Below are 16,600 nucleotides of genomic sequence, written 5' to 3'. Positions count from 1 at the left end.
ATGCACTTAGCTGGGGCAGGTTTTAGGTGTGTGTGTTTGAGGAGGGTGTGTGCTGGAGTGGGAAGTACAGAGGTGACACACAGAGAGAGAGAGAGAGAGAGAGAGATAGATAGATGCTGCACCTGTGCATGATTACCTGAGGGGAAGGAGAATAAAATAGAGAGGAGGTTTAGAGTTTGTAAGCATGGCGGGACAGTTTCACATCTGATCTTCTTTAGTCAACAACAAGGTAAGAACACACATTTTATAGCTTTTGTATGTCTCTAACATGCTGCAGAAACTGGTATAGTCTGAATAGTTTGAGAATTTTTTTTAGTATTGGCTCGCTTGTTTTCCAACTTTGAAATATATATTAATTATCTTTGTATATACGCGTAGGGCGATAAAGTCTCAAATACTTATTTCCATCGTTGTTCCTGGTATTTTCACAGACCAACAATGCAACTGCAACAATTAGATGTATGATATGCAACAGTTTTGACAACCACTGAACTGTATTAAAGCAAACAATTCAAAATATTTGAAACCAGGTGGCCAAACAAATTAGCTGACTATCCTCATCTTACAGTTATGAATTTAATGTTTGGGTTAGACTGTTTGTCAGACTACAACAAGACGTTTTATGATGTCATCTTAAGCTAATAGGAGACTGGAGCAGGCATTTTAGATACTGTTTACTTATGTATAATATGGAATCTTACAATATGGAGAAACATGTTCAATGTATGTCATTTAAAATATTAGAAATAAATATAACATAAACAAAGGCTTTGCTGTAAGTTATTTGAAAGGATGTCATTGCTATTTTGAGGCTTCGGCTGGTGACGATGTGAGAAGCCATCCTTAAAGGTCCCATGTGGTGCTTTTCTGGTTATTACCCGTCCCCTTTATGCATGTAAACGGTCTGCAGAGTCACAAACATTCAAAGTACACCCTGTAGCGAGTAAAACTCTAACACAGAAAATAACTGTCTATGCTGCCCCAGAACGCGTCGTTGGAGATTTCTCTTTTTCCATTGTTTTCTTCTTGGTCATAGTGACGTAACGGTCATAGTGACGTAACGGCTCCGCAGATTGGTCCAAATGGACTTGTCAAAACTGAGTGCTGCCGAAGTACTGTTCCAATGTCCAGCATACTTGGAATTCTACAGAGCCCGGCGTACTTCGTTGCGGGAAATTTCGAGGCTGCACATGTGTAGACTCCGCGGTCTTAAAAAATCCCCACAATGCTTTGCGCACGGCCAATTTCCAAATCTTTGGCGGAAATCGCGCTCCATTGCTAACAAACGCCATTGTAACACATAATCACTGATGTTCCGCTGTAACGGTGGTGGACTCAGCAGAACAGAGTGGGCGAGCTGACCAATCAGAGCACACTGGTCTCACAGGGGGGGGCAGGAGCTCCAACAAGCCGTTTAAGACAGAGAGTGAATAGACATACTATACAGAGATGCTGTATGAGAAACCAATGTGAGTTTGGAACATTGAACAATATAAATCTATTCTAGTAGACCTCAAAAATGGAATTCTGATCAGTAGAACATGGAACCTTTAATTCAAGATTGCTAGAAGTTAAGTAAGAAAGTTAACATTTAAAAATGTTTTGGTCCTTGCAGCCTTACATAATCTCACATTATATTTAGCATACATGATGTTTCAAAGAAAAAACAGCAATTATGTTTCCGTGCCTTCTATGTGCACATAACAAATAATGCAAATCCTAAAATAGCATTGTTATCAGGCAAAAAACAATATTCCCCTTATCAACTCATTCAACTTCTGCTTTTACGGTGTAGGTGTAGGTACGGTATCTGCACGGCCTCCCAGATTGATACCAATCTTGGCCTACAACGGGTCACCAGTAGCTGGCACAAGGGAGGACACCTGAGATTCTAATAAACCTTAGGCTCAATTATGAGGGCAGCGCAGTCCTCGTGCCCTTGGAGCCTCCTCCTCTCTTTGTCTCCCTTTGTCATTGTCTCCCCCTTTTCTCTCTCTCCAGCTCAAACACTGTGCTTCTGAAAAGCTTTGCAGCTGGTTAGTAATTTCTGAACGTGGTCAGTGTTCCCTTCCTGCCGTGCTCTCTGAAGCTCAGCAGAATACATGGTAACTTATTAAAGAGAACTATGGCGGGCCTCCTTTATGTCAACAGGGCTTTTCGTCTCAAAGGTCACATCGAAGTCAAACATGGCAGAAAAGAAATATGTGTCCAAATGATACCGCTATGATCTGGTACTTAACAAGGTGTGAAACTGCTGCTTAAAGTCCTCCAAGGAACTTTGTTCAGTAGAAACTCCCAAATGAAAAGTCAACAACACTATGCAAATGCTCTTTCAACATTTGGTATGGAGAAACCTGTATTTTTTGTAAAGTTAAATAGAAAAAAAAGGTAGCAACTTACAAAAGGGACATATTTATATGCTAAAACTAAGTCTAAATAAGCAACAAGTACAATTAAGTTGTGAACATAATAGCACATTAGCTCTAAAATAATCAAATGTTCCATTATAATGCATACATTACAATTTTGAAATTACCATTCAAATCCTATCACAACATTAAACCCATTTGGCTTTCTTGAACCTTGGCACTGCTTGCAGGTGCCACAAACATCACATGGCTCTGATAAGAGTTGCAGGAGTGTTTCTGCAAAGGGCATGCTGGGTATTTGCATAGGCTACGTGATCAAATGACCACACCAAAGGAGGATTAGTGAGCCTCTTTGCTTCCTGTCCACCCTCGTAAAGAAGAAATCGTAGCGTTATAAAAACTCATAAAAATCGGTTTATAAGCCATGTGTTTATTCAGTTACTTTTTATGTTTTATTTGCAGTTCAAAGTTTGAAGTTAATCCCAGTTTGAAATGCATTAAAATAGAATTCAACAATTATGAGCAACACGAATTTAAAGACCTTGTTGGATTTAAAGGTTGCCTATTATGCTCTTTTGAGTTATTCTTTTTCTGTAGTGTGTTTATAAAGGTTTTTGTGCATGTAAATGTTCTGCAAAGGCTAAAATCCCAAAGTAGCCTCAAGATAGCGTTGCTCTCCAACACACTGACTGAAACGCCTCCATTGGGCTCCTTTGTTAACTTGAACAAGACAGTAACATCACTACGTTACACTTGAGCTTCTCTCAAGTGCAAGTGTAGCTGCTAGCGGTCCAAAAATAATGTACGTGATAGGCTAAGGGGCGAGACATCTCTAAAGTTGACCAATCATAACAGAGCCGGCCAGCCAACCAATCAGAGCAGACTGGGCTCTGGTTTGAGACAGAGGGTGAAAAGGGTTTGGAACTAGAGCATGTTAACATGTCACAGTGGAGACACAAAATACAAAAATATGAAACCAGAAAATTAATTTTGGTCTTTTCTCTGCCTGTGTTAGAAAATGGACAAAGAAACGGTAAGGAAACATGGGAGTAGAGACAGAGATGAAATGTAGACAAAAAAGGTCGGCAGCGATGATAAAAAAAACAAACTAAAGTGACTTAAGAAATGTCTGAACAACAAGCCAAAACTCCCAAATAAATTGCATTTGTTATAACATAAGATGAATACAAAGCAGTAACCTCTTACATGCTTGCTTGAAAAAAAACCTAAATGATTAAGTGAATGTCAAAAATAATAATCGTTGAAACTGAAAATACCAAACTTGAAAACAAATCTATCTGCCCAAACAAATCTATCTGCCCAAACTAAAGGTCACTGTCAGGACACAATAACAAGGCCAGTTTTTATTAGATGTTATACAGCACATCATAAACACCAAAGGGTCCACATTCATTTGATGAGGAAGTTATTTTAGCTAACTGGTTGCCAGGAGACTGATAGCTGATCTGTGTAGCTACATACTTTTGAACTTGTTATAACAAGTAATATAAATAGAAAAATCCAGGTGTTAGTGTGATGCTGACAATAGAGCGATCTTCCTGTTGCTGTTTATAATATGGCTGAGTTTCAACAGCATTAAAAAATAGCTGCAGCAGTCTGTGTTGTTTACACTGACTTCATATCAGATCTCAGAGAGATGGAAAGAGGATACTCTTCAGATGATCATTAATGTATCAGCTGAGAGCAGTCAGGTTTCCTCCCCCCTCAGGTTACATCTACTAATGTTAAAAAGAAGCATACTGTCTAATCTCTGAAGACAGGGCTGATTGAAAAATGGTTTTGGATTAGCACCATAGCTTGCATTTTATAAATACTTCCCTCGAGCAAAATCCCAAACTGTAAGAAATGTTTGACCAACCACCAGAAAAAGTTGTTTGAAAAAAAGAATTTGCTGAGGTCAGCTTAGTTTGTTTTGGGATATTTTGCCCTTCATGGTATAGTGATGGTTCCAAGATGTGCACTTTTCTAAAATGGACAACGTTAAATACAATACAAAATCACTTAAAGGCCTTTTCTGAGTGGTAACTTGATACCTTTAATAAATAATATTGCTACAATATCTTTTTGATTGGAGGTTACATAGTAAGGTAGAGAAACCAGCTCAAACTGCTTCTTTCCTTGTGTTTGTTATAGTATGCTCACTAAACTGTTCAATGCAGGTGTAAATATAATCATCTCCAGTGGTGCTCAGTCTCAGCTCTGTGTCCTTCAGGTCAGTCCTCCCCCTCTCTACTGGTGTCATGGCGGATCAAAGCTGGTGGAAGCTGACCTTCTCCCGCAAGAAGAAGTCTGAATCCAAGGTCCTGTACGAGATCCCAGCAGAGTATGGCAGCAACACGGGGAACAAAGAGCACTCGAGCGGTACCCCCCCCACAGACCACATGGACAGCCAGTTCAATGCCAGGCTGGAGAAGATCGTGGACAAGTCTGCCACCAAGGGCCGCCACGTTAAGGTGTCCCACTCCGGACGCTTCAAGGAGAAGAAGAAGGTCCGTTCCACGCTGGCAGAGAACCCCAGCCTGTTCTCCGAGCACAGCCTCAGTGACGAGAACCACAAAAAGAAGACTGACAAATGAAAAGCACACCTGATTGCAAATGTGTGATACATGAGTGTTGCACTTATAAATGCTGAAATGAAGGATAAAACATACACAAGCACAACCATGTGGTGCTACTGTACTGTACATGTGCTAAACTGGATCAACACAAGGCCCCACACCCATAGATACTGTAACCAATGGACTCCCACCAATACAAACAGCTGGTATCAGCACACATGAGACGTTTTAATTACGCCTCATATTCTCCCTTTCTGTTATTTATCTACAGTCTGCCTCACCTCATGCAAACATCCCTTTTAATTGCTTTATTGTACATTTATTTTTATTATTATTAAGGATTGCTGTAATTAAAACCTCCTTTTTTATGTCTTACAAAATCAAAAGAACATTTTTATTACGTTTTCATGACCAAAGTAAATAGGAGACCTGATTTTGATGTTGGATATATTGTGATAAATAATCATTTTAAATGAAAGCTGTTTATGTAATGTTTTTCTAAAATTCTAAAGCAAAAAAACAGTTTTGTTTTTAATTAAATGACAATATGAGTTAATATAGAAAGAGTGTGTTGTATTTGTGCAGACAATCATTTGATTGAGTATTGTCAATGAATGATTTAAGCAACTTAATCTTGGTTTCGGGTTACAGTATTTTTATCCACCTGAGCGTGTTTGTGCTGGATGATTTTGTTGTCATGGTGACGGTAAGAAGACACTGACATTTGATACGCAGTGGTGTGCTCTTACATTTGATTATATGGCTTTTATTAAGTCAGTGATGACTAATGCTGGTCATTCAAGAAAAAAATCCCCTGATCAGCTGGTTTTGCTTAAAGGCCAACTTGCAGGTTGATTTTTGGTATACTTCATTTATATTGAACCTTTCCAGAAAAAGAACATTTGAAAGGTTGCCTCAGGATTTTATGTTTGACTGTGAGACTATAAATGATTTGTTTTGTTGTGTGTTGGTGCTGCCATCTGCTGGCCACGCATGCAATCAGTCCTCAGTTACAAATTAAACTTTAATCTGGCTTTTCAGTGAATTCAAGTCAAAATAACATTCTCATCTTCCATCAGTAAACAATAATCACCAGTATAAATCTCGTAATAGTGCAACATGTACATGATACACACAATAGTCGGCACAATTTAAGTCGTCAGCTAGAAAGACACATATAGATGCTTGTTATTCTATAAAGTGTAAATAATACTAATTATAATGAAGATTTGAGACGGTTGCTTGGTTTGACTAGAGAAGCTTCATTACATACAGTACTCAGAATTGTAGCAACAATCAAACACAACATTTTACAACATTTTAGAAAGAAAAAAGAAAAACAATGAATACCATCAGAGGCCCCCTTATTAGGAACACTTGTACGATGTGTTACAATTCCATGTTGCAGCTCTGCCATACATTTTCTATCTGAGCTGAGCTGAAATGCTTTTAATTGGAAACGTGTACATTTTCCGTTACATGTCTGTCTGTATTGTACTGTTTATAGAAGAAATAGGTGGTGCCTCTATTACTTTTTCACTTAATAAACATCATAAAAGTAGACTTTATGACTTTATGGTTTTGGATAGCATTACATGATCAAGTGTAAGTGATAAAGTGGCCACTGAGTGTATTTATTTGTTAGATTGACAGATCATTCTTCTGGAACTTATTAGGAACAGACCTCTAAAAACCAAAGCATTACAGATTATTCCAACATTGACGGTTGCATTTATGGTACAGGTTGTGCTTTTTAAGATGCAGGACACAGTATCCACAACGTTAGGACAACAAGGCTGAATAGACAATGTCCCTGTCAATCATTATTTAGCACGACCAGGTTGACTTTGCTCTTTTTCTGTAAACCATACAGCATGTTTTCATGACATAAAGACAATTCAAGTTGTACCACAAGAGCGTCACGCCTCCAAATATATGAACTGACAGAAAGAACGAGGAGATGACACAACACAGTTTGCTTGTAGATTAATCCTTCACACAGTAGCACCTATGAAATCAACATTGAAGTACCTAGAGACGAGCGCTTATTTCCATAGAGTTCAACACATTTGATAATGAGCGATAAATTGAGGTAGTTCTCACGGGGACTGACGCTGGTACACCCAGCCCCCCTCGGCAGCGTGCTGAAACTCCCCCAGCTCCGTCTCTCCCTCTTTGGGCCGGGTGAAGACGATGCGGTCGTGCAGCCGGTTGGTCTGACCCTGCCAGAACTCTATCAGGGATGGCTTGACGATGTAGCCGCCCCTGTTCACAAAGGACAGTTTGAATATTTCAATCAGGAAATGATGAGATAACATTGTTTTGATGTGACTGAGCGATAGTCCTATGGGTTACCAAAAGGTAAATGGTCAAATGAAGTGTACTGGACAAGAGAACTGGCCCACTCGGCAATAATAAAGTACTATGGCATTAACTATGACTAATGGATTCTTGCAAGTAAAATGTAACAAAGTTCCTTCACCTTTTCATGATTTGAAGATGTTATAATAGAAAGAACAAGTGGTCTGATGCTCACCAGTAATCAGGCATAGGCACATCTGTGTCTTTGTACTTCTCCTCCAGCTCTGCATTCTTCTGCCTTAAATACTAAAAAGACAAGACAGTAAAAAGTGAGCCTTTAAAGTATTTACGTACATATGAAGGTATTGTTTGGGGTCTTACATCTCTGTTAGGGACCGGAGTGCTCTGTCGGCTCACAACGGCCCCGATCTGGCTGCTCTTTGGCCGGGAGTGGAAGTAGTCACAGGAGCTCTGGAAGGGGATTCTCTCCACATTGCCCTCAATGCGAATCTGCATATCAGAATTCAAATGTATTACTGTGGAAAATCTATAAAAAATATGAAATATAAGGCAGGAAATGATGAGCACTTGATGGATGCTGACCTGTCGGTTAAGGGGTTCCCAGTAGAAGACAAGACATGCATGGGGATTGCTTTCCTGAGGACAAAAACATAGAAGGCAATACATAACTATTATAATAATTGATAGTCAAGCTGCTACAACAACTAACCAGTAAAGGAGCTGAATCACATACACATTGTCGTCTATTTCTTCTTAAATGAAAAACAATTGATTCCCAGATAAAGGGAATCGAAATGAACATTGTAAGCTCTACAAACGTGTTTTAAAGTCAACTTTTCAGTGGGTTCCAAGATTGCAAAAGGTCACAAAGAGCCTAGACAGTTGCTGTCAGTCAGTGGAGTAACTCACCAGCTCAGAACCCTTCCTGCTCTCGTAGTTGGAGAAGAAACGGAAACCCTCGTTGCTGTAACCTTTCAGGAGGACCATACGAGCCGAGGGGCGTCCATCTCTGTACAGACAGGCAGGGAGAGGGTTGACATTAGACATTACAAAAATGAAAATACATTTGATTTTGGGAGTTTGTGTTACCCACTTGGTGGCTGTGGCGATGCACATAGCATTTGCCTCTCCGACTTCAGGGCACTTGGTGGCTTGATCGAACCAGTTCCCAAACTGAGTGATCGGGTCCAGAGACACAAGCTGGCTCTCCTCAAAGCACTGGGAAAAAAATAATCAATCATACGTGAATGGTCTGAGAAACAGACAATGGTGGATATATTTACTCAACTAGTGTTAACTAGAGGATTTCCATTTTGTGCAACTTTATACCTCTACTCTACCACATTTTAGAGGGAAAAATGTTACATTGTACTCATCATATGTGTTTGACAGATTTAGTTGCTATTAACTTGGTCCTTTTGGGTTTGAGTGCTTTGGATTAAATGAAGGATTTAGTGTTCCTCAATGACTGAAGATAATGTTCCTACTTCTTAAGATAATTACACTTTTTTAAAAGCCTATTGGATCAACTGGAATATGCAAAAGTGAAATCAGGGCTATAGAAGTTGTCCTTTTTAGAGATGTGGTTCTAATAGGACAGCAATACAGCTACACACATATGGAATCTTAAAGAATATTATACATCCTGCAACATCTACAGCACTAAAATGCACCATGCACATGAATGCAGCAGTAATATTATTCCAATAACATAACTGAATGAGAATGTTGCTAGATAGATAGCCTACTTTTATTAAGTAAGGTTTTGTAAGCTTTTACTTGTATTAATATTTGTGTAGTCTGGCAGTAGCTCTTTAACTTTGATAAATGACTGAAAACAGACACTACTGACCTTACATGAACCTCACGCAGGCCCTTATGAATGAGCCAACCAGTGTCACTATCTTTGGAATACCTAGATTTGCTTATAGGTTGTAAAAGTCTCAGGTTTTTTTCAAGACAACCACGTAGATATAAAAACAAACTTATAGCAGTGTTTTTCCACCCTCATTGACCTTAAATTATAACAACATTGCAGTTACACACTGTATGATGTTATATGACTCTGTGTATTTCCCTGACAGGTAACTCACGTCCTCATCTCCTTTATATTTCTTCCTCATGTTACTCAGGTCCATGTTTGTGTCGGCGCTCGATGATTTCCAGCAGAAATTCCGTGCACAGACACGTTGTTGACCCGCTGTCAGAGAGGCATGAGAACGAGGATTTCTAAGAAATAAACTGCTCTGCCTCAACAATAAATTCGTACTGAGTATGCGCCTCATGCTTGTCAAAGTGACGCTTACGTAAAAGCACATCCTCCTTTACGTAAAGTAACCAACTACTTGTTTTATAACTGGACCAACTGTTGGTTATATGCATGTCCAAATATATATGTATTTTAAAAAATATATATTTTCACATGTAAACGTTCGTTATAAATAAAATATAGAACGTTGTATGATTTAAATACAAAATCTGAAAAACTATTAAATGGTGCTGCATTCAAGTTATATCTGTAATTACGAGAAAGCCAGTGGGAAAACATGTTATTCAATCTGTTTGTAAACTTTTTTTTTGGTTCAGATTTATCACAAATTCCAGTGAAATTGAGGATTATTTATGTTTGTTGAAGTAATATATAACAAATGTCCCAATAATGACAGTTACTAAATAATCTGTACACTGTTGTGATTCTCTATATTCCGATATTTATGAATGCAGCATTTGTGCCAACGTCACTTCCTGAATAACGTATCCTGTTAGAGATGGCTGCGACCTTGTGTCGAATATTACTACCGAAACAGGGTAATTTAACGTTTATTCTGCCTTTATAGCATTTTTCTTTGTGTCAGTTACGAGTTACTACTGTCTTGTCTATCTATAGTAAGCATTTTCAGCTACGTTTAAGTTAAACAGCGTAGCCTGAGGCACAGGCTAGCTGGTGCCTCAGGTTTTATTTCATGTTAGCAGAAGTTTAACACACTGCATGTCTTTCAGGATGGCTTCCCTTCACACAGTGTGTTCGGCACGGCTCCAAATCTGTGACTCGACACAAGAGGCCGTTGCACTTTCTCAAACAGAAGCTGATGTCAGTTACACGGTACATTCCACCCCCACGACCCGCTCCTATTGGAGCTTATCCACGACAAACCATCAGAGACCAGGAGGTAACAGTCCCCCCTTTTCATCCTCTATCTGACAGATATGAGGTATTAAGTGCATGCATTTTTAGAGCTGGAAACATTACACCTACATAGGGGTGCAATTAAGGGTCGGTACATGTCCTAGAAGTTAAGCTCTGGGATTCTGGGAATTCTGCACCATTTCCAAATACAAATCTTACCTTTTTAAAGAGTGTGGGTAAAACAATGTTTGGAGTGTTTGTGTTGATGTGCCAATTATAGTTTAATACCATGTTCAAAGAGTCAAGTAATTTAAATAATCTTAAAAATGTATTTCTATTATTACATACTGTTTTTCACTTTGTCTGTATCCATTGTTTACTGATGTGACACACTTACCTGTGATTTCATTAGGATTAACAGTCTGCAGCTTCTTAAATCTTAAAAAAGGAAACTCACTCTTGAAAGATTTGTTTCAGGATGAGTTGGAAAATGAACAGCTGCTTGTGTTGAATTTCTTTTGTTGAATTGAATAAAGGGAATAGTCGAAAAATAAGTGTGTATTTATTTATATTAAAATAAATTCACTTCTATTTTCCAAACTCTTCTATTATATTCCACCAGGATGACCCTTTCACGATGCTCGTTAAGAAGAATTTGAAGAGCGTGTTCCAGGAATCAAAGATGATTGCTGTGGTCCAGAACAGCGGCAGTACTGCTGACGAAATGATGCTTCTCAAGTACAAACTTCATAAACATGGCATCACAGTGAAATTCTTCCCCAACCAGGTAATGCTAAAATTGTTGTATCGTTGACTATTTTTCCCTTTTTAAAAGAAGTAAAGAGAATGTATCATGTCAGAAAAAAAACCTCCCATAATGTTGAATTTTAAACAAAGTATTGATCCTAAATATACAGGGAACTTATGGTTTATGATGACCTTATTTAAGATGTTAAAAATATCCTAGTTTAGTCTAATCCTTAATCTTGCTTTTTTAAGGTAATGCGTTCGTTCCTGAAAGACAGCACTTACTCCAACATGGCTCCTCTCTTCATTGGTCACACGGTTCTGTTCATCAGTAAAGAGCCGAAGGTGAAGGAGATGCTGTCGTCTCTGAGGACCAGCCGACATATGCTACTCCTGGGTACGTTCATCTTCTGTGTCTGCAAAGATCACAAGCCAGGAATTACACATTCATTTAATCAAACGATGGGCCCAAAATCCACACAACACAAAGGCTAACAATGTAATAACAAAATAATGATACACAAAAAGGAACTTAATTTAACACCCTATAGGAGTATGTTAGCAAAACGAAAGCAACCAGAAACGGTGCTTTTTAACACTTTATTCAGTGTTTTTAACCGTTTAACGGCTTAAAATGTAAAACAACTCGGTTCACAGCCCGTACGGGAGTTTTCCCATGAACGTGGCTGAGGGAACACTTTTTTTATTAGGTGCTTTCACACCGGAGTACTTTTCCCCATACTTTTCCCTTTTAGTTCCGATAGTTCCTGGGATTTTACATTCACACCAAAAAGAGTACTTAATTCAGAGAACTTTTCCCCCCTTTTCAGTCCCTGATAGAGAGGTGGTACTTTCCTGGGGACAAAAAAGTTCAAATTTCTGATTGGCTGGGCGAATTGCAAACCACACCCCGTAAAACTCTGAAAAGTTTTGTGAAGCCGCCATTTTATTTGCTGTCATTAGCATTAGCATTACCCCGCGCACCAACGGAGAGAGACTCATTTATGGCAACACTCTCTCATCCTCTCTGGACTCTCTCCTGCTCCCTGGCTAAATGACGCACTGCGTGCTAATAGAACCATCCTTAGGGCAGCAGAGCAGAAACGGTGTAAATCGAAACACCATGACGACCTCCTAACCTATCAGGCTCTCCTCTCCTCTTTCTCTGCTTCGATCTCTCAGGCAAAAAGCACTTTCTTTTAAGATAAGATCCAATCTTCCTATTCCAATCCCAAAAAACTATTTTCTATCTTCTCCACCCTCTTGGACCCCCCCTTGCCCCTTGCCCCTCCTCCCTTCTGTCAAGCGACTTTGTTAACCACTTTGAAAAAAAGGTTGATGATATTCGCTCTTCTTTTTCTGACTCACCTTTACTCACCGCTGGGTCACCAGACCCTCCTTTCACCCACACACTAACCTCCTTTTCCCCTCTCTCTCCTCATTACCTCTGCCCGTCCTACCACCTGTCCTCTGGACCCTATCCCCTCAAACCTCCTTCAGACTATCGCTCCTGATATTTTACCGTTTCTCACCCATCTCATCAACACTTCTCTAACTTCTGGTCACTTTCAGTCTCAAGGAGGCAAGAGTAAACCCTCTCCTAAAGAAACCCACTCTCAACCCGTCTGATGTTATAAACTACAGGCCTGTCTCTCTCCTCCCGTTCCTGTCTAAAACACTTGAACGCGCTGATTTAAACAACTCTCCTGTTATCTCCATCAGAACAACCTTCTTGATCCGCACCAGTCTGGTTTCAAGGCAGGTCACTCCACAGAAACTGCTCTCCTTGCGGTCTCTGAGGAACTGCACACTGCTAAAGCAGCCTCCCTCTCCTCTGTCATCATCCTTTTGGACCTGTCTGCTGCATTCAACACGGTGAACCATCAGATCCTCCTTCACACTCTCCAAGAACTTGGAGTTTCAGGCTCTGCACTTTCCCTCCTCACCTCATACCTCAAAGACCGCACCTACAGGGTAACTTGGAGAGGGTCCGAGTCCGATCCTTGTCAATTAACTACAGGGGTCCCTCAGGGCTCTGTTCTTGGTCCCCTCCTCTTCTCCTTGTACACAAACTCGCTCGGATCTGTCATTAGCCCGCATGGTTTTTCATACCACTGCTACGCTGACGACACCCAACTAATTCTGTCCTTTCCCCGCTCAGAGACCCAGGTCGTCGCACGCATCTCTGCTTGCCTAGCAGACATCTCTCAGTGGATGTCTGCTCATCACCTCAAGCTCAACCTTGACAGGACTGAACTGCTTTAACTTCCGGGAAAAGATTGTCCCAGTCTTGACCTAACAATCAACATCGGCACCTCTGTTGTTTCCCCGACTCAGACTGCAAGGAATCTGGGTGTGACCCTAGATAACAAACTGTCCTTCACTGCAAACATCGCTGCTACAACCCATTGCTGCAGATACACGCTTTACAACATCAGGAGGATACGTCCCAAGCTGACCCAGAAAACAGCGCAGGTTCTGGTCCAGGCTCTCGTCATCTCACGCCTAGACTAGTGCAACTCCCTCTTGGCTGGTCTACCTGCATGTGCCATCCAACCTCTGCAGCTCATCCAGAATGCAGCGGCTCGTCTGGTCTTCAACCTTCCAAAGTTTTCCCAAACCACGCCGCTCCTCAGCTCCCTTCACTGGCTTCCGGTAACTGCTAGAATCCACTTCAAGACGCTGGTACTTGCGTACCATGCTGCGAATTGATCTGGCCCTTCCTAAATCCAGGACATGGTTAAACCGTACACCCCGGCACGTGCACTCCGCTCTGCATCAGCCAAACAGCTCGCTGCACCCGCACTGCGAGGGGGACCCAAGTTCCCATAAGCAAAAACACGTGGGTTTGCTATCCTGGCTCCAAAATGGTGGAATGAGCTCCCCATTGGCATCATGACAGCAGATAGCTTGCACATCTTCTGGCGCAGACTGAAAACTCATCTCTTTCGACTCCACTTCGAGCGATAGAATTACTAACAAAGCACTTATATAATAATAAAGGACTGGCTTATCTAGAGCCAGTTGATTAGCACTTGAAATGTTTGGCTCTATGAAACCTGATGTACTTATATGATTCTGTTTTCTTCAAGGTTGTATCTTCCTGGTCGAATGTACTTATTGTAAGTCGCTTTGGATAAAACCGTCAGCTAAATGTAATGTAATGCCACACAACAAAAAACATGGGAGCGGTGGAGATAAGGAGGTGTCGGCATTCTGGAGATTTACTCGGAAGGCTTCAGTAGAAGCTGCTGGGAGTCCCAGCAGCTTCTACTGAAGCCAGTCCCCAACTCCGGGGACTTCCGGCCGGGGACTTCGGGTGGCAGTATACGCCGTGAAGTTGTTTGCGGCCTGCCAGTAAACCCAAAGCAGAAGAAGTGACGTGTCAGCGTGAGCTTTAGTTCATGAGAACTAAAGAGTTCTCAGAAACTAAGTTCTGTGTGAAAATTACTGCGGTGTGAATGCGCCTATGGAGACCTTTCTAAATAATTCAATCTTCACTACTTTTAATGGACGTATTTAACTAGTCTTTTTCTATTAATTCTCCACTGCTGTCCTCATTTCAGTTCAGGCTGGGCTCTCTGCACAGGCAGCAGATTTTTGGCCTTGAGGTTTAGGCGCCCTAGTGTATGGAGATAAGATTGCACCTGTTTTCTCAGGCTCTCTGCATCAGCTGTGTTAAGAGATGACTTCCTTCTGTCTCCTGAATACAGATAATGAAACTGATAATAAATAGACAGAATATATCTTATCAGGTGCCTTCTAGAGCCTGCTTCTCTATATGAAACATAACTGGTTATAACTCTCTGATGGAAAATATCTTCAGTGTCAGACATCTGTTTAGAGCTCCCTTGTCTATTCCTTGTGTTCTGATTCTTTGCTCCAGGAATTTCAATCACAACGTTGAATGTTAAAGAATCCTAACTAGAAAAGATTACAGCAATAATGTAATAAAGACTACAGCTCCCATGATCACACGCTACTCTACATACCCAATTTACTCGGTTCTTTTTGTTCTGATTGAGTGTCAGAAAATAACATATTGTGCGTTTAATACATTTTGATCTCAAAGCAGAGCAGCATGTTTTACTCTTCGTTACCTCCCCTGAAAACCATATTAAACAGATTGTGATCATTTAACTGCTTCTTATCCACCTCTGCCTTGCTCATCTGTCAACAGGAGCCTGTATAGAAAACACGCTGCTGAGTGCACAGGGGGTGGTGAGCTACTCCAAGCTGCCCTCGGTGGCTGTGGTCCAGGGGGAGCTGGTCAGTGGGCTGACCCTGCTGACCTCCCAGACAGCCGCCATGCTGCAGCGCCACCCGGCCCAGCTCTCCGCTCTCCTGCAGCAGCACGTCAAACAACAGAGCTCCGAGGGAGCCCCTAAAGCCCAGGAGGCCACGTAGAGCTGGAGTGGAAACAATGGGACTGTTGCAGATTTCCAACTACTTGAAATTATGAGGGAACGTCGGCTTGAATGCATATTTTGCAATTTCTTGTAGTGAAGCACCAAAGAACAAGGCAGATTTTTAAGATTACTCCACAAAGAACAAGTTGTTGGTTTACTCAATCTCAGAGCATGGTGTTAAATTCAACTAATTCAAACAATGTGCATCCACCAATAGGAGCACTGTGGCTGCTGTGAAAAAGCTGCTTTCCGTGCTTCTCAACCTATCAGAGGAAGTCTTGGACGGACAGAGCTGAAACATGTCAGTGTCTTTCATGCAATTCCTTAGTTCAAGGATATTGTCACACATAAATAAACTATGTAAACATAATGTATTGCTTAGTCTCTTTTTTTTGGAATTTGGATTTAAGAATTGCAGGATTACTGAAAAATGCATAAAAACAAGAGTTTTTAGTCATCTCTAAATGTAGATTCAGTGACAGAAGTTTTGTAAAGTGGAACCACGAATGCCACTCCAGCCAAAATAAACACAAGTGGTCACAGATCTGTTAATCTGCAGATTAGGGCATGTTAATCTGGGTCAGTTAGTCTGTAATGGCCGCCTTTACAAGGCAGACGAACACTATTCAGGTCAATCACTCCATGTCATATCAGAGGGAACATCAGACCGTATACTTTTATAAACGAAATGTTTGTACATAAATGTACATGATTTATACAAAACACAACACACATAACAACAAATAAAGTAAAAAAAATGTTTTGGCCAGATTCACAATAAATCAGTAAAGCATCTATTAGAGTGGGAATCAAAACAATTATAATTACAGGAGCTCAAAGGTTTTTTAAAGCATTGAATTTTGTTTAAATGTTTCTATTTAGTACGTGCTGTCTGCATTTTTGAAATCATCGATTTGCAGATGTTCTTTAATTTAATTATCACAAAAGATACAAGCTGAAGTCACCTGCAAACTATTAAGGTGATGAATAATACAAATTTTAATCTGCATAGAATTATCGACAAATAAGTAATTTACACCAAAAATG

General features: G+C 40.5%; 3 protein-coding genes across 3 annotated transcripts; 2 read left to right on the top strand and 1 right to left on the bottom strand.

Moving 5' to 3' along the window:
- The first annotated feature begins 71 nt into the window (after nt 1-71).
- prr15lb (proline rich 15 like b) lies at nt 72-5,512 on the top strand. The gene is made up of 2 exons (XM_079659337.1): nt 72-229; nt 4,603-5,512. Exon 2 carries the CDS (start codon nt 4,631-4,633, stop codon nt 4,964-4,966), a length of 336 nt encoding a protein of 111 aa, XP_079515463.1. The 5' UTR covers nt 72-229; nt 4,603-4,630; the 3' UTR covers nt 4,967-5,512.
- Nucleotides 5,513-5,958: 446 nt separating this feature from the next.
- pnpo (pyridoxamine 5'-phosphate oxidase) lies at nt 5,959-9,584 on the bottom strand. The gene is made up of 7 exons (XM_079659336.1): nt 9,364-9,584; nt 8,364-8,488; nt 8,180-8,279; nt 7,853-7,906; nt 7,631-7,759; nt 7,485-7,555; nt 5,959-7,213 (listed from the first exon to the last, which is right to left on the bottom strand). The coding sequence occupies exons 1-7, from the start codon at nt 9,553-9,555 to the stop codon at nt 7,048-7,050; spliced, it is 837 nt and encodes a 278-aa protein (XP_079515462.1). The 5' UTR covers nt 9,556-9,584; the 3' UTR covers nt 5,959-7,047.
- A 398-nt stretch (nt 9,585-9,982) lies between these two features.
- On the top strand, nt 9,983-15,923 carry mrpl10 (mitochondrial ribosomal protein L10). Its single transcript, XM_079659085.1, has 5 exons — nt 9,983-10,078; nt 10,271-10,440; nt 11,020-11,184; nt 11,397-11,541; nt 15,325-15,923. Exons 1-5 carry the CDS (start codon nt 10,039-10,041, stop codon nt 15,549-15,551), a joined length of 747 nt encoding a protein of 248 aa, XP_079515211.1. The 5' UTR covers nt 9,983-10,038; the 3' UTR covers nt 15,552-15,923.
- The last annotated feature ends 677 nt before the right edge of the window (nt 15,924-16,600 follow it).

Source organism: Notothenia rossii (assembly GCF_949606895.1).
Source record: "Notothenia rossii genome assembly, chromosome: 11".
NCBI lineage: Eukaryota > Metazoa > Chordata > Actinopteri > Perciformes > Nototheniidae > Notothenia > Notothenia rossii.
Note: the sequence above shows the minus strand (reverse complement) of the source record. Positions and strands in the feature narration are given on the sequence as shown.